Below are 18,722 nucleotides of genomic sequence, written 5' to 3'. Positions count from 1 at the left end.
GGTAAACTCTCCTTTTTTTCCTGAGTCCCAGCAAGAGCTCCCCGTTCAGCCAGGCCGGTCGTCTTCCCCGCCTGTTCTTCTTGCGGCATACAGGGACAGCCTGCTCCTGCGCCTTTAAGACTTCCTTCTTGAAGAACATCCAGCCTTCCTGGACCCCTTTGCCCTTCAGGACTGTCTCCCAAGGGACTCTCAACCAGCGTCCTGAACAGGCCAAAGTCCGCCCTCCGGAAGTCCATGGTTATGCAGGGCCGCTGGAGAGCTTTAACAGCTTTATGCAGGAGAAAGACAAACAGCTAGAAGCAGAGGTATCTTGAAGCTGCTGCATCCAGACCTGTTTGTGGCCCCAAGTTTGGCTTTCAAGCCCTACACAACAGCTTCGGAGTGGTTAACCTCCTCCGCATTTTGAAGCCATTGCCCCCCAGGGGTAAACACCATGCAAGCCATTAAAATGAACATAGGTCTTCCGATTTCTTTAAACACCACATCCAACTTTTCCTTGCTAGCTTTATTCCTCCCAACCCCTACCACCTCCATGTCTGCCCTGCCAGCCTTATGCCGTTCTCCACACGCGTGTTAAGAACTATTACACGAGCCCTCCATTACCAGGTCAGAAACTTCACAGGCCTGTCTCACCCCGAGATCTGGGCTGATCAACGAGCAGACGCCCATTCCCCCTTGTGTTCTGATCGATTCCCTTTATCAGGGAGTGTAACATCATCTGAACAATACACGATGCTTGTAAATTACATCTGTATATGGACTAATTAGAGTCTGGTTCCCAGTGCACATGGCTGACTATTTAAATAAATGATCCTAAAGTTGCCTGTGTTTTGAAGATGGTTAGGGCCAGTCAAACCTGAGGAGTGGATTGCTGGGTGTCTAAGGTTCAGGTGCTCATGGAAGCTTTTCCTGCAGTAGGTGTGCTCTTCACATGTCTCAGACTGATGACCAAAAAAAAGCTATTCCTCTCCCTCAGACACAGACATGCTTCTCTCTTCAGCAGTTATCGATTTGTAAAGAATCTGTAATAATACTATGACTTTTTGAAGACATATTTAACTAAGAGGCCCCAAATTTACCAGAGCAGGTAGTTAATTAGCTAGAGGGAAGAAAAAGGGCAGGGGGAAGAGACAGGAGTTCTGTTTTAATTTCCTTGGTAATCCTGGGTATTCTTGGATATACCTGAATAGAATTACTCTATTCAAATCCAAATATCCACACACCAGGAACGTCAAGACCTGGCAGCTTTACACAGGTGCTGTGCAACAATCATACATCAAACACAACACAGTAACTATAAACATTGCAGCTGTATTTTCAGAGTGATTCCCCAAAAGATAAGATCAATTACTATCAACAACAAAGACAATGTTTTATTGAACAAATCTATGTACAGTACAAAAAAGTTTTTAAAATGAAACACTACTGTTGATTTATTGCAGTTTGATGGCTCAGTTTTAATTTGTACTCTTATATAAAATGCAAAGTAAAATAATTTAACATTCAACAAGGAAGCACAAATTTCCTTTCTTGCTGAACCTGTAACAGCTTTTACAAATTAACAGAGTCCCAAAATGCATACACTGCATTTAATCAGAAAGGTGTTATACAGTACCAAATAAATTAAGAAAATATAACACTACCGCCCCCTTTGAGTCTTTTGTCCATACCACTGGTGTTAAACAATAAAAGAAATGAGTACAGCTGAACCTTCAATGTGATATTAAAATCACAAAGTTTAATGTTATAAATTATCCAAACTATACAATTTATAGTTTTAATGAATATGGCTAAATAACCAAAGTACCAGTGACCTTTCCCCACAGATATGACCACTTTCAACCTACTTCCAGTATTTCTTTTTTTGTGAAAGGTGCCTACCAAGCGGCAACTCTGAAAATTAGAATTTACATGACCTTTACAGTGAACTGTGATCGGGTTAGAGTAGACAGTCTTAAAAGGAAAGTCTAAATCCAAGTTACAGCCACCTGGAGGAACGTTATTAGAACACGATTATCAGCAATGAAGTGCACAAACTTTGATCCAACAAAGCTCCTAAGCTCATGTGTAACTTCAGGCAGCTTTAAGGTACTTGCATGCTTACATTACACATGTACTTCAGTACTTATTGAATCAAAGTGATACATCCTGAAGAAGTATTTCCAATTACATCATACAATGCTTAATGCCTGGGGGGAAAAAAAACCTTTCAATTCTAGATTTGGAACCTTTTTCAGCCCTGGAAGTTGCAGGCTTAGTATAGGGTAACACTCAACATACTAAAGAATCCTTAAACAGCATGTAGAATTATCCCCCACACATTACCAGTATCTTTTTGCTCCTAATTAAAGTTGCTTAATAGTGCAACTATCTGAGAGTACCAATAGGTATCAGAGAGCATTTTAAGGAAAACGCAATGTCTTCTGAAGTAAAAAATCATTACTTAAACCAAAAATGTTACCACCCACTTGCTACTTTAAGTCAATTTAGCGTATTTCTGATAGGTGTTAGGTGATGCTAATGTTCACCTACGTAAGAATTCAGTTTTCCAGTTCTCCGAAGTGTATATACTGAACACATGGTATAAACAAATGGTGGTGTCCAAGAAAAGCATCTTTGAACAAAAAACACGTTTAATGCAGGTACAAAAAATTATGGTCACAGTTTATGCATGTACATAGATGCATTTATCTACACACTTCAGCCAAAGAAAATACAAGTCTCAATCATGTTTTTAAAGCATCTTCAAACACGTGGAGCTCCAGGAAAAGGCAAAAAAGCACCAAAGATTAAAGGTACATTTAAAAGACTTTACACAAACATTTTTGTCATATCTATTGACTGAGTTTTCAGATTTTTAAAACTGTAATACTTTAAAATTAACATTTTTTTTCCAGATATATTTAAGCAAATTTAACTAGATTAACAATGTTAAGCAAAGAAGGGGGAGCCTGGGAACATTCAAGATGGTAACTGGGTCCTTAAAAATTAGTCGGTAACTTGAAAGCAAAAAATGTGAGAGTGCATTGGGCTGATAAGGTCCCCATTAATTTTATGTTTAAAAACTTTTAATGTATTTATATATGTAAATATATATAGTGTATATATGTATATATAATGAAGGATGCATTTAAATCAGTTTTTTTGCAACTGCAAAAAAAAATTCTTTGGTGCCTCAAATGTCATACAAATCTCTGAAAGTGGGCCAGTCATCGGTATTAATGTAATGCACACATACCTGTGATCATAATTTTATAACCTTTTACATTAATCCAACTCAAAGTTAAGGCAAATTTTTTCTAGAATTCAAAAGAGTATGATTTTGAATTTGTGTTCTTTTTACCTCCCAGGAGGGGAAAAGGAAGCAGAATCAATGCAAATATCTGTTTAATTTCACAGAGGATTATTAGCAGAGGCATTACTGAACTATTAAGTTTAAGTTTCAGAACTACTTAACAGCCTATTTTACAATGAAACCCTTAGGTTTGCAAGTGTGAGCCATTGCTACAATGAACAGATCTTTTATGTACCTCTTGATTTTTTACTCATTAGTTTTTACATATCTGTTGATTTAAGCAAGTTGATCATCATCTTATGCCATACACGCATTGTGATGAACTATTCAGTAAGCAAACTAGCTGAGCAGGAACAGTTGGTCTTTGCTGTCCTACATTTCTGTGATGACTCCATCTGTACACACCAGCTTTCACCGCTATACCTTCCGTGCCTACAATCACATTAAAATTTTCAGCTACCCGCATAGAACAGGATCCCAAATAAAACATTTTCAGGTGGCAAGACAGTGTAAGATAAATTAGAGGATAAATTAGCACAGTAATTAGACAATGTGCATGTTTGCCACACCTCTGTTTGGGGTGGGAAGACCATGAACTACAACAGCATCTTTTCTGGTTTCCAAATGTCCTGTATTTCCATGTTACATATAGAGCTGAATGACTCAGATTTCCCATCTTCACATTCTGATTGTTTCTATGAACAGTGAATTTTGGATAAAGTGCTTAAAGTTTAAATCTAACTCCTTCACTAACTTCTGGGAAAGGCTATCTTTTCAAGAGATGCTACTAGATCCGGTTGTAATGCGTCTTAAGGTTGAGTCAATACGTATTTTCTCCCTTCCTCTAGACAGTAAGTAAGTAGTTACAGTACTGAGTTGTGACCTACCACCATTAAGCAACATCACAAACAGGCTCTTCCTGATCTTTTTTTTCCCCAACTTGACATATGCTTTGCTTTTGACTGCCCTTTTTTTTTTTTAAAACAGGAAGCCATCTCAAGTTCTTTTCAGTCATACCAACAGCTGAAGGACCTCTGTATTCACATAAAATTAGTTTAACTCTGCCCTGTAATGCAAGCTTAACCTCCTTCACATTCTGTATTTGTTTCAATCTGCTCCTGTTAATATCCACACAATCTGTGCATGTACTGCTTGTATTAGTCTTCCTGCACCTACAATAGATGTTTTACAGGACATTCTTAACATACACATTTACCATAGCCTTGAAAAGGGCTTTTCTTATGCACAGTGGAAATCAGATGCATGCAACTTCCACACTTCATATCACATGAACTCACTTTTCCTTGCATGCTCTGTACTTCCAAGTTTTTGGCTATTTGAGCATTCCATCCATCTTAGATTTCTTTCTACATTCCTCTTTCTGGATTCTGAGTGTAAGTTTACTAAATGAGCTCCATGCTTTTTAGCAGATAATGGAATCATACTCAAACTTTGAAAAAAAGAATGCATGGTTCCTCTACGCATTTCTTATCCATATTATAATAATGTAACAGCTTCTTGAATGATTCCTTCCCAGCTGTGTGGATGGATATCCTTTAACCACACATTTTCCAACTAAAGTAGCTTTCAGAATTGGCTGGTTTTATTTCCATAAGGCAACTAACACCTCTGCTTTCTCTGCTTGCTCAACTGTATGCCTTATTTTCCTTAAACCTTCATGCTAGAAAGACTGTGCCACTAAGCTTCAATCACACATTTGGAATGAATGTGGCTTTTTGGATAACTGGTACTTTGGGGATTTTGTAGTAACCTTTCTGGACTCAAGACCTGCAGAGCTCCTACTACTCCTCTGTGAGTTTTGTCTAGAAAATGTGCTTTGTCTTTATCAAGGTCATGTTTTTCTTTAGTAATTTGAGACTGCTTTATGATTAAGGCCAACTGGGAAATTAACTGATGCTTCTTCATGTAGTGTTTTCTTACACCACTCCTCGTTCGATACATTTTCCCACAACATTGAATCAGGCACCTGCAAAAGAAAATGCATTGGGATCAAAATGAAGACTAACCAATGTAAATCATTCTTTAATCTAGAACACTGCTTTTGTTTTCAACATGTTTAGTTTCAAACATGCAAGGAAAGACAGATTGAATTACCCCCTTCTGTCTTACGAGAAGTCTTTTCCATTAGAGTTGTCTACCAATTCTCAACACCTCTTTCTTACTCTAAACAGCATGTCCAATTTGAACTTCCAGTTTAGCACAGTACTGTGATTTACTTGTCTAAGTTCTAGCATACTACAATTGCTTAGAAGTTGTGTCTGTCTTAACTATTCCATCAGGTTGCCTGTTTTCAAAGACCGTTTTCTGGTTGGTATTTTCCTCCAAACAAACCAACCCAGAAGGACTGTAAGACTTACTTTCATCATCTGAATCGAATCCAAAGAGCGTCTGACACTTCTTTTGTGCAAGGTGAGCCTCAAGTGCTTCTGAATTACAGTAGATGGTCAAGCAGTTGCCACATCTAAATCTTTCTGTTGATTTGCTACAAAATTTATCTTGTTCAGAATGAGCATCTACTTTATCAGTCAAAATTTTTCTACGTTTTGGCATGCTAATGTATCGTTCATCAAGATAACTTGGAGGCAATGGTCTAACATACGGTTTTGTTAAGATGACACCATATGAAGTATTCTCTGTTGTCTGATTTGGTTTAGAAGGTAATTGCGCGGCAGCAGCATTATTTTGTGGTATATCATGACAATTCTGTAAAACTGGTAACACTGACCCATTTTCTGTCCTTGTTTCATCTGCCACTCTGTCCAAAGGTATTTCTGATGACTTTGATGATGTCTGATCTATGTCACTGTGCCCATTGACTAGTTGGTCGCTAACAACATTACAGTTTTCAGAATTTGGCTGTAACACAGGTGTCTTTTGGTCTATCAAACTTAAAACTGTAGTGCCACCCTCAGATGAACTTTCATTTCCATTGTGAATTACATTATTTGCTTTCTTCTCAACACTTTGAATATATGTCTTTGGTTCTGTAGAATCCTTCCTTGACTTCCAAGTTGGAATTGGTAAATCTACAGTTTCTTTTTCATTAATAGATTCATCCTCATCTTGGTAACTACAAAGTTCTGAAGGATCATCTGAAGAATCTTTTTCACTTGCATCTTCTGAACGTTCTGGTGTTTTATTTAAATAATGCTGAGCCTCATGTTCGTACAGCAAAGGGAGCTCCTCAAATAGCTCACAGCACTCTGCAAAATTGCATTGAGCTTTAAAAACACTATGACTTTTTGTATGTTCTGCAAGCTCAGTTGACAGCTTAAATCTCTGGTTACAATTAAAGTGTAAACAAAAGTAAACATTTGGATACACATGTCTCTTCAGGTGGTCTATAAAATGTTGGGAATCAGCAAATTTTCTCTGGCAGAACCGGCATTTTCCTTTATTCCATTTCATTATATGCTGCTGCACCTTCAAATCAGTTGGATGAGCTTTTCTTGCGTGTTTATTGAGGAATCTTATCTTTTTAAACACTCTAGCACAACCATTAGCAGGGCACTTAAAGCTTCCTTCCTCATCCATAGCATCAATGTCTTTTTGAGGGCAAAAAGCTCCATTCACTTTATGCAGAATAGGTGACTCTTTACTGGAGCTCTCATCATCTTCGGGCAAACTTTCTGTACTTAAAGCATCAGGAACGTTATTAAAACAGCTGTCACTACTATTTTCAGTAGCATCATCCTGGTCACTTAGATGGTTTTCCACCGCATCAAATACCTGTTCTGCATTCTCCTCCTCCACTTGGACCACTTGGTCAGCACTTGGAGCTACTGCGGTCTCTGGTTCATTATCTTTGGAACCATCAGAATTCCCGTTTTCAAGAGACGGAGAAACGTCAGAACATTCTAGTTCATTAAGAGCAGGAGCCTGCTGACTAGCCTCAAGAACTGCAGCAAGATGTTGCCTTTCTATCTTCCTGACATGATTCTTTAAGTGCTTCAGCATAAGTCCTCTTTGCCTGAACTTTCTGGTGCAAAGTACACAGGAAAAACTGCCCTTTTTTTGGTGAGCTTGTGCATGTTTCACGATGTGACCACCAACAAATTCCTTGTTGCATATCACACAGCGGTGCCTTGGTACAGTTTGATCTAACATTTTAGATGCCTCAAGAGCTTCATGGTTCTTTTTGGCATTACCTTTGGACTGGGCTTCAGAGAGGTCTTCAGGGTCAAGCTCCCCATTGCTTACATCTGTTAAACAGACACGTTCCTCGCTCAGAGCCCTATACTCTGTTATCTTCTCTGTATTTGCAGTAGAGTTTTCCAGTGTACTTTCACTTAAGCCAACAAAGGCTTTATCCCCCAATAACGCTAAACAATTCTGCTTGATCATCAAGAAATTCCAAAACTCAGGATCAAAAAACAAACCTTTTTTCAAAATCGGAAGCAATTCAAAACGTACACGGTTTTGAACAGAACTAGTGCACTCATTGTATTCTTCATCTGCACATTTATACAAATGTTCAACAGTGTAGTAAGATTCCAAGGTGCGCTCAAGAAAAAAGATTGAAAGAGCACAAATTCTGAGGATCTCCAAGTCATTTGGCAGAAAATGAGCAATTGCTTTATAAATAAGACTTTTCATGTTGGGATCTTCACGGAGATCCAACTGTAGGGCACATCCACATATCTCAACACATATCTGAAGACCATCTTCACCAACCTGCAGAAAGGAAATTACAGTGTACATAATTATAAAGTATGCATAATGGTATTTTCCTTATGGGCTTACAGAAGTCTACAGCTTGAAAGTAAAATAAAAAAAAAAACAGACCCACAGAAAAAAAAAGAACTAGTCTAAACAATGCCCAAACATCAACATCCCATGTATTTATGTTCACCTACTTGCAAAATAGTTAGGAGTTCAGAAAGCATCCTGCTAGTAAACTTCACCTAAAGGCATGTACGTTTTAAAATAATGCTCAAAGACTATAAAATACAGATACAAAAAATGCTCAAAAATAACATCTGGTTTGCACTGAAAGCTACACAGCTACTGTCAACAAAGCTTCAGATGCTTTCGCCACGTGCAGTTCTATAGTTAAAGAAAATTAATTATTTGGCAATATAAAACAAGACTGCAGCAAATCATATCTGATCTAGCAGTATCTTCTGTCTGCATCTTCACTATCTAGGCTGTCACATTATAATTGGACAGTTACTCTATATTTTGCCTCTGTTCTAACTCATTTAACTTGCATTGCATAAAAATACAAGCTATAAAATATTGCCCTCAATTTTGAACAATGACCACCAGGGAAACCATAACAACCTACAGCCAAGCATCCTAAAAGGCTTGACTTTTCAGAATTGACAAACCACCCTTCCAATGAGCAGAATTCCTATTCCACACTTTAGGCTGGGGGCCCTGCCATGAACATGTAATTCAGAGGGATGATCAGAAACAAACTGCCCAACAGGTAGCAGATTAAAGTAAAAAGAGTTTCAGGAAGTTTAGAAATAATTAATACCTACCTATATTTAAATGTATGTTAACAAATACATACAATGCTCCATATGTAGTGGGTTATTAAAAAATACGATCATTCAGATGCAAATACACATAAAAGTTATTCATGTCACCACAAGTATTTTAGAATACATACTGAGATTAAAGTCTTGAACAGCAGCAAATCATTGCATTTAGAACTGTACAGCAGCACCCGTGACAAAATAATTTATAATTCACTTCGGGCATAGAATATGAAGGAGCTCTGTTCGGTCAGGTTAATGATAAAAAACATTTGTTTGGAAACAACTCACACTCCTGTATGCGAAGCGTTGCACGTTACATCTTTTGCAGATGTTTGTATGGGACAGTGTAAGACTAACATCTGAAGCATGAAACACAGTGCACTTTTCTGAAGCAAAATTATGTCTAGCTTTTCCTTTATGTTACATTAAGCACTTCCTCAGATTTGACTGGAACCGGTGAAAGGATTCAGAACTTAACAAAGGTGAAAGGCAGATAACAATGGCATTACACAAGTCTGATTTCCTTAAGGAGCCAGGCTGGAAAAAAAAACCTACCGATGCATCTTTCACATTTACTCTGTGTATTTATTATTAATTTCCCCATTTATTTATAGGGCATGACATTTCTCAAACTTACTGCAGACAGAAAGAAAAACTCAGAATTCAGTAAAATAAAAAAATCTTAAACACACACAACAGATCACAGGCAATCATGATACTGAAGCACATCTGGAACTTGAGAAAATTTTTAAAATTTTTTCCTTCCAGACACCATATGGCCAGAAAAAGTGGCCACTGCACAATATAAACATCACTTCTCTTTACTTTAACTAGTTACAAAAAGAATGGGGGTGGGGCAAAAACAAACAAACAAAACTTACTTCATCCTTAATGACTTTCATGAAAGGGAAAATTACTCTGACATTTGTAGCAATTCTTAAAAGCTGGTAGCACTGGTCAACAAATACTTGTTTTGATGGGTTAGATTTAAGCTGCAGTTTACTCCAAATGAAGATCAGGTCCCTATAAGTACAGAACAAAATATGTCAATTAGATTGAGTTTTAGAACTCTATCACTAAGCATGATGCGTTACTAAGAACAACTATTTGCATATTCTGTAACTAAAATCATATTTGAGGGTGTAATACCAATCTAACTAACACCACAACTGTGCACAATGGAAAATACAACTTAAGTACTTTGTTAAAGCTTTCAGGGTATCTCCTATCACTAAGCCAATTAAATATTCAACAAAATATTAACGTGTTCAGCTTAGTATCAGAGAACTGCATAATAAAATCAGATTCTACAGCATCTAGCCCTTAACACCACAGGCAACAAACGTCAGGCTGAACAGCAAGCTGTGTGCTCTTGGGATTAAGTTACTTGCAGTACAAGGATGAGGAGTCCTTCAGGAAAAGAAGTGTTTGAATGTGGAAAATGGGAGCGTTGTAGAAAGCTAGCTTCTGATACGGTCCATTGACAGGAAATATTGATGTTCTCCAGTTATGCATATTACAACACAATTTTCTTTTTTTACTGCTGTCATCACTGGTCTTTCTAGCCAATAGCAGTTACATGAAAGTATCAGGCTCTACAGCTATTCACACATCTCTATGATCCTCAGTCAAACAACATTTCTGACTGATACAAGGACACATAAGAACAGATTGCTAGACTCTGCAGCAGAACTCCTACACAGGTAGTGTGTTTAGTCTATAAAATATAGCTAATTGAAATTTACAGCCTCTAATTTCTACGCACTTTAATTCAGAGATTCGGAAAGGCAACTGGACTTAACTTTTAGTTATAAGAAAATTTGCCAGCACAGAGATTTTACACAGGAGTAGATCTAGTTAGGACTAGGCAGAAATCCCACCATAACATTACAATGAAAACAGGGGACCAATTGACTTTCATTTTCTGAAGGAAGACACTTTTTTATTCCACCAGCCTCCTCCCTCAGAAAACACAAACTCAGTTACTGACAAAATATTTGGTTGATCTTCCAGAGTGTCTAGTTTGTGCCAGATACAAATCAGACAAACCAGACAAGCCTTTTGAGACTAAGCTTGTCTAGTGAGGTCAGTGCCTGCATGAAGGGAAGCGACAGAACTGCCTCTGACAAAACACCAACTTCGCTTTTAAATTTAGGACAGCTCTACAATTCCGCTTGACATTTTAAGAGCTAGACAAGACAGCTTGATTGTTTTCTTTCATCCAGAACCCAAGAAAACTGAAGGTGAAAGAAAGATCAAGCTTACATGAGGGAAACTGTGAAAAAGGAGTTCTATAAGCAGCTCTACCCACAAAAAAATTAGTCTTACAGGTTTTCTAAAGATACAAGCTGTTCACATCTGCCTTTACCAGGCTGGAAATCTAAATTCTTGAAAGTCTTTGCAAACTTCACGTATAAGTTTGAAACTAGCGTCTTTGTACACCAAACCATTCATAAAAATTTAGTGAAAGTCTCAACCTGAAGTACAGAAGAACTGAACATTTTTGCTGTTAAATGTTACAGCAGTTAAATAATACAACTTATTCTCTGCTTTGTCTCATACCATTTCAGAGCAAGCCATTTCAACACTAATCCCAGAGAATTTGAGAAAACTCAAATTATTCTTCTGAGAGATTAGTGATTAAAGTGGCTTGACATGTGTTCAGACAAGTGTGACTGCTGGCACAAGGAAAGAACTGAAAAAGGAATGGAGAAAACTGAAAGTAGAAGGAACAGCTCCATGGGTGAAGAGCAAGCTGTTAAATCAGTTTAACCACCATTTGACTAGACCCTGATGTGAAATAGTATTTCAGTCTTATTCCTCCGTGTAAACATGGAGGCTTCTCCTTCTCAAGCACATTTCTGACTTTGATAATCATTAAGGATTAAAGCATTCTGAAAGAGCTGACTGAACTCTATTTCAACCACTTAAATGCTTTGGATACCAACTTTTAACACTGAAGTCAGCAGCACTTGAGATACTTCTGTGTCACTGACAACAACACAGATGATAAACTTGAGATAATGTAGGCAGGGGTAGTTTTCTATTTGTTCAATTATTACGGCATAGTAGTACAGTACTTAATGACATTTACTTCTTGGATAGTATAACTTAGTTCACACTGAGGCCTGTGCTTAAAGTATTATGGACATGTGTTGGGGCAATTTAAATTGATACTGTGAGATCACAGAACTCGGTACCTCTCTACCAGCAGCAACCAGGTATTCCAGCCTGCTAACCTCCTGCAATATACCAAACCCATTGCACGCCTCCATCAGCAACATAAGAGAATGGTTAAGCCCGCCCTACCTTACCTAGATCTAAAATCTTTGCTATTGTTGATAAGTAGAAAGTCTATCTTTTCTTGGGTGTAGGTAGCACACTTCACCAAAAATGTTATCCAATTCACAAAAATTACCTAAAGGCCAAAGAATGATCGAACGGGTGGGAAAAATTCCCTGACTTACTGAATTTACTGCATAGGAACCGCTTGAAAACAGCCAAAACAGCATTTAAAAATTGCGAAAGGCAAGCTGTTCTGCTACACCTGTTCCATCAACATTTTGGCTGTCTTCCTGAAGAGACATCACTTTTTGATACTAGAAAGTCATTAATCACATCATTATGGACTGATCTCTTACCCATTCCTTGTACACAAATATTTCTAGTAAGACCAAGCACAGCTTGCTTTGTGATTAATTTGTAAGTGGGCTTTCACTTCAGAAAAATAATTCAGATTATCTGAATCTAGAATTTATTCTTAATGTCAATAAAAACAGTAAGAGTTTTGTGACAGAGCTGCTTAAAGTCCATCTTCCTCTGACATAATGGGAGCTAATGTTTCAGCGTGAAGATTTCATATAGGCTGCTTCACATGAAGCGATAGCAAGTATCTGCTATTTACAGCTTTCTAATCTATTTTGGTATCTTATCTTTGCTAGTAGTGTTTGCTGCTAGATCTGCAAGGTCCTCAATTCCAGACAAGGCAAGATGATTTACGCTGTGCTGAAGACGTTAAAAACTTCTCTAGGGAAAAATACACGATGTGGGTTAATTTAACCTGGCTCCTACTTCTTCAAAAATTTGAATTACAGTATAGTCATGCCTTCACAAGCTTTGTTCCAGTTTACATTATCTATTAAGCATTATGCACATTTCTCTTGTTGGGTACACAATTGTTAAGGCTCAGCATCTGTAAAGAATGAAACAGCTGTTCTAGCTGCACAGACATAACTGCTCTGAACTCTTTCAAAAGATCCTCAAGTTCTATATTCTGAACAGAGGATTAAAATACTAAGATGCCAAAATGGCTTCCTTGATAAACAGATATCAAACAGTACTTTAGTCTCTTCTGGAATTTCATTTTGGCATCCGCTTTGCCAGAACATACGGACAGACATCTTGTTTCGAATAGCAATTTTCAAAATGTCTGATGCAAAACTTAATGATCAGATGGGTAAGAGCAACGTTAACAAGTTACTATAGCAAAAGGTATAAAAAGTGGTTTAATTCCAATATTTAAAATGCACTTCTTAAAAGACTGAATCCCCGAAACAGAAAGCACTAACCACGTAACTAATACATGCAGGTTACATCTGCAAATTTCCTGATAAGTAAGAAGTCAGGAGATGCAGCATTTGGGGAGGAATCAGCGAAGTTGGTCACTGGGCTCACACAAACTATGTACCTTTTTGGTTGAACAACTTCATCTGTTCTATGGGGACAGTCATGCCCACCTTTTTCTGGACAGACAATGAAAAACGCCACTAGGTATTGCCAATACATTGTATTATAAGTGTAGGTCATAATCATAATTCCAAAGGTTTTGATTCAACGCAATCAATTACTCAATCCAATAGTCAAGGAAAAACTTTATTAACAAACCAAGCATTATCATGTCTGACCTTCATTACTTCCTCAAGAAGGGGGGGGGGGGGAAGAGGGGAGACACCTCACTTTTCAGTTCCCTGAAATCTGGGAACAGGGAAATCCTAGAGTCTGAACTCCATATTAAAATTAGTTATGCAGATTAATAATTTGATCTCTATTGATTTAAAAAAAACAAATCCTTGATGACTAAGCCTTTTTGCTTCAACTGCGTAATCAAACAAACAATTTAAGCATACTTTATCAAGGAATGCAGATGTTACTTTAGGTACAGAAATTATGCAGGCTAAACAGAAGGATTATCTTCCTTAGCCATCTTTCAGTCCTCAGAATGATGAAATTTTTGACAACTCTTTAGAAAACTCTTCTTAGCCGTAAAAACATCCCACTATCAAGCTGATTCAGGGTGTACGAAGACATTCTTACTTAAATGTTTTCTAGAGGACCACCATTTATGTTATGGCTCTGTTTATGAAGTAAAAGTTTGCATAATTGATAGCACATTTTCAGAACCACATATTCTCTTTTTAGACACGCTGGTGACATACTACAGTTTGGTTATTATAAGCAGTGTCATCTAACTAGCAGAACAGCAAAACATCTGCATTGCCAGAGAGTCTACAGACTGCATATTGTTACACATTGCTAATAATAAATGCCATATTTATAGGTATTTACAGCCTAATTTTTGTAAAAGCTCACACTTCTGTTACTCTGAAACAGTAAGTGTTATGTACTATGTAGGCTACCACTGTGCATGATTGTGTGTAAAAGGCAACAGGCATAACAGATGTACTAGGAACATTTAAAAATCGTGTTAGAATGTTTTTATCTGGTATTTTAAACTTGAGCTACATCTCAAAGTTAGATGAGTTTCATTTTGGCAATAAGCATTTATTATCTGCTAAGCTGCTTCACCAGAAATAAAGTATTTACCATATACAATACATGTCCCCATTTTGAAGCTGTGGGACTAGGAACGATTCACATAGCTGTAAGGCTAAGGTAGTCTTCCCTTCTTTTTCAGTGTTGCAGATGATCTCAATTCCACTCTTGCAATCAGTCCTCAACAAGTGCTATACAATTAAAATAAAATCAATTTAGATAAATTTGCTAACATGAAATAAAAACCTATCAGACCTTACTATATTAAAGAAGCTACTGAAAACTTCAGGAACTGCTATCAACATAGGATTTCTTTGGAACAGCTTTTGTGGAGGTCTGTAAATAGAGATTTTTGGAGATATTTAACATTCTTTCATATTTCTTAGAGTAATGACAATTTGAATAATTGTCTGAGAAATTAAAAGACTACACAAAAGCACTTTTTTGCACGATGGTAGCTTGTTCTTAAAACAAGGTTAAGAAAAGCATTGTTATCTAGTAAATGCTATCAGTGATAAAAGTAGGGCCACATTCAGCTAAAGTGTCATTTTACATACTGGGGCATCATTAAAAAAACTTGAAGGCGAACAAAACTATATAATGTACAAAACACTGGACTGACATCAATTAGGCCCAAGTGCTTTTGCTAGAATAATAGTCAGTAGTAAAATAGTCGACACACTCAAGTTACAAAATATTAATGACTCAAGTTATTTAGGGAATATATCTACAAGTAAACTTGACCAAAAAAATTGCATTTAGGTCAACAAGATTTGTAGGCGCTTAACATTAACTTTTCAAAGCTTAAGCCAGCACTAAGTTAAGCAACACCGGTGTAGTTGCCCGAATTTATGACATTTGGTTCTACAAAAACAGAGTTCCATATGCTCCTCTTGACAACTTGTATACAGTAAGTATAATGTACCACTTCATTAAAAAAAAAATGTATACTGACAAACAATACCTCCTGGAATAGCTGATCTTCTAATGGTGACATATAAAGACAGGTGAAAAGAGCTTGATGGAAATACAGATCTTTACTGATATCTGGATGATTTATGCAAGATTTGATAAGAGCCATTGCCTCAGGGATGCGTTCACAGGCAATAAGGTATCTGGCACGTAGTTCAAAGAACAGTGGATTTTCAGAGCTTAAATATTTGTTAACTGTACAGAAAAGAAAGATTTAAAGGCAATTAGAATATGAAGTCCAAACAACAAATATATTTAAATGTAATGTTGTTTTTAATAGTGCAATGTCAACAAATAATATAAAAAAAGGCTCTGCTAAAGAAGCTATCGTATTAAATTAAACACCATCAAGAATCTGTACTTCTGCTTGGAAACAGAAATTGTTATTTTTCTTACACCAGTAATCTAATTCAGTATTTTGTTTCTAACAGATCAACACAAGGTGCTGCAAAGGATTAGTAAAATATACACTATATAGAAGAAGATACGAACATTTTCAAGAAAGAAAATTCCCTCCTTTCTCAGCACTGGAATCTGGGTGATTGTCAGAAGTATAGGATCGACATCACTTCCAACGCTATAAATATTGCAAACAACTCAGGATACTTATTACCCATTAAAATGGAAGAGGTCGGAGTGGTGAAAAAGTTAACTAGAATTCACATGCTGTTGCTTTAAGTAGCTTTGAACACCTTAATTTTGCTTGGAGAAGTGGAAAATACAATACTTTTTCTTCCTCTAAAAGTGCTACTGGGCACAATTCTAAATCCCTAAATACCTTTAAATTCTAGGCCCTGATTTCTGGAAATCTGTTTTTCAGATCTAAAAGCTAATCTTAAAGCTAACATTTGAATGAAATTGTTTCAACTGAGATACTCAAAATACTTAACATTTAAGTAATTGGGAATTATGAAATACATAGAAGACATGCTTTAGATCTCTATTATAAAAGATCACAGATTTCTAGTATGTCTTAGGATTAAAAGTTAAAATATCACTCAGGGGTACAAAATGCAATAATGCTGCTTTTATTTTGAGAATTGTTTGCATCTTGTCAAGTAAATGCACACTCTGAGGTGTTAAGTGTGATAACATTCGTGTAATGTATTGGACAATATGGCCTGATCTTCCTCTTATATTCTCAACAGCTACCTTAAGAGAAAGAGTTAAAACCCCACAGTTTCTAGTGCATACCCTGTAGTACCGTACAGTGTTTCATATTTTAAAAAAAGAAAAAAAAAGAAATTGTCAATTTAAAGTCAATGAAGGCTAGAAGTGAGCATGGGAAGTTTATACCTTAGAAGGAACCTGTATTAAGAAAGTTACAGGCAACTTAAAGTGACACTTAAAATGATTAAAAAAATAGAATTGGTTACTGAAAACCATAATCTGAACAGCTAAGACAAAATTTTTTTCCCAAAATAAAAAGATTACTTGTATTACAAGCTTTCACTTAAACTTTTTTTTTTAAAGGACGCCTGGTTTGAAAGACATTCCTTATACTCAGGAACAGGATTTTTCTAGCATCTTTATTTTTACGCAAGTTAATGGTATTATATCCTAATGAACATTTAAGGAATATTATTCAAGGTGATACAAGGTTTTAGATGAGATTTGTTTATAGATGTACCATAAGGTCCACCACAAGAGAAGATGTCATTCCCACTATCCATTAGCACTTCTGGGCACAAACTTAGTAAAGACGACGACTGAAAGAAAAGCCAGGGTCTAACAGTGGTCATTAACTACAAGAAAAAGTGATCATACAGAACAATCCTTAAAGCCAGGTAAAGGCCTCTCCTTTTTTTGAATTAACATACTTACGATAATAAACCAAATCATCAGTTTCATATGCAAATATTACCCAACAGATTACTGAATATTCACATTGAAAAATCAGGCCAGAAATACTTAGCTTTTGTTATGTGCTAATGTTAAGAAAACGCTGCATGTATAACAACTGGCTGTAACATCCTTCTCCCTCACACGAGGCAAGATTGCAGTCCACAATACAGGTTAACTTGTTATATCATTCCCGCTTTCTGTGTGGGGAACTCTTAGGTCAGTATGCCCCTCTGCTCCACAAATGAGAATCCCACTTCTGACAGCATGAGCTCCCAGGGAAGGGAGTCTCCTACACCCTCCAACACTGTTTTTAAACAGATTGTGAGTTCCAGCTACACCACTGGCAGGGTTGTGCTCCCTCCCTGTAGCAGAATGCCCTCTTTGCCCAAGGCAGCATTTACAGCTCTTCTAACCCCCCAACCAAAGACAACTGCTAACTATAGTGGCATTTAGACTAGTTAGTCTGTGATACATTAAAAACGGCTTGGGGAAAACAACATCTATTCTTGTCCAGGCAGCACGTGCCATGCTTTGCTTTACAGCAATAGATGCCAACCATCACCTTAGAAACTAATTAACTGCTTACATCTGAGTGTACCTTTGTCTACAGTACTCTTCTACATGTTCACAGTAGGCTGCCTTACTGTCCCTAATCTACTAGAAGTTTATCGCTCCTGTGTTTCAACCCTGCTATTTTTCTTTAAACCAAAGACTGCCTTACTTTCCAGCCATCTCAAAATAGACTGCAATACTACAATTCATGTAAAGACAGACACAGCGAGGTTTGTCTTGGCCTAAGCTTCTCTGTGTAATTAATGAATCCAAGACAGGATTATGTAGTTCACACAGTACATATTTATCAAACTGACTTTTGCAAGTAATGGTTGGTGATTCAGCGATAATAGGCAGTTTTCCCCATTTAAAATAGTGATCCCTGAGGGAACTATATGGCCAAGTTTCAAAATACACAGCAAACACTGCCAGCCTATAAAGTAGTGCAGAATGTTTGCTCTGTAAGACTTCACAAGAATCAGATTTTAGAGGAAGTGAGACAAGAAAGAAAAAGCTTCCAAAAGATATTATCTAAAATAAAAAGTTTGTCATCACAGATGAGATATGTCAAGGGGGTGTGTGGGGATATCAGAAGATAAAAGGAGGAAGAATACCTCAGCAGAGGGAAAGGATGTGGCCTGCAACAAAAGGAAACAAAATGATCATCTCGTGACAACAGGCCATCTCATTCCTACTCTGCCACGTTAAAACTAAGTGAAAGTCCTCAAACTGCCACCCACCATATAGAGGCTTCATGATGATTAAGGGAATCATTAAGG

At 37.0% G+C, this 18,722-nt stretch overlaps 2 protein-coding genes across 2 annotated transcripts in view; both read right to left on the bottom strand.

The window, feature by feature from the left end:
* LOC103916872 (chromosome unknown open reading frame, human C3orf38) overlaps positions 1-669 on the bottom strand; it is a 13,844-nt gene extending 13,175 nt beyond the window's left edge. The window contains exon 1 of the mRNA XM_009323936.1: positions 604-669. Coding sequence (XP_009322211.1) covers positions 604-669 — 66 coding nt within the window. The remainder of the gene's footprint in view (positions 1-603) is intronic.
* Positions 670-4,282: 3,613 nt separating this feature from the next.
* Positions 4,283-18,722, bottom strand: part of ZNF654 (zinc finger protein 654) — a 36,804-nt gene continuing 22,364 nt past the window's right edge. Inside the window, exons 6-10 of the mRNA XM_009323934.1 lie at positions 15,539-15,741; positions 14,626-14,765; positions 9,684-9,825; positions 5,674-7,990; positions 4,283-5,282 (exon numbers count right to left, since the gene is read on the bottom strand). Of these exons, the coding sequence (XP_009322209.1) occupies positions 5,275-5,282; positions 5,674-7,990; positions 9,684-9,825; positions 14,626-14,765; positions 15,539-15,741 (2,810 nt within the window). The 3' untranslated portion in view covers positions 4,283-5,274. The remainder of the gene's footprint in view (positions 5,283-5,673; positions 7,991-9,683; positions 9,826-14,625; positions 14,766-15,538; positions 15,742-18,722) is intronic.

The sequence above is a fragment of the Pygoscelis adeliae genome, unplaced genomic scaffold (assembly GCF_000699105.1).
Source record: "Pygoscelis adeliae isolate BGI_AS28 unplaced genomic scaffold, ASM69910v1 Scaffold124, whole genome shotgun sequence".
NCBI classification, from domain to species: Eukaryota; Metazoa; Chordata; class Aves; order Sphenisciformes; family Spheniscidae; genus Pygoscelis; species Pygoscelis adeliae.
The sequence above is the reverse complement of the archived record's forward strand: the minus strand, read 5'-3'. Positions and strand labels throughout refer to the sequence as shown.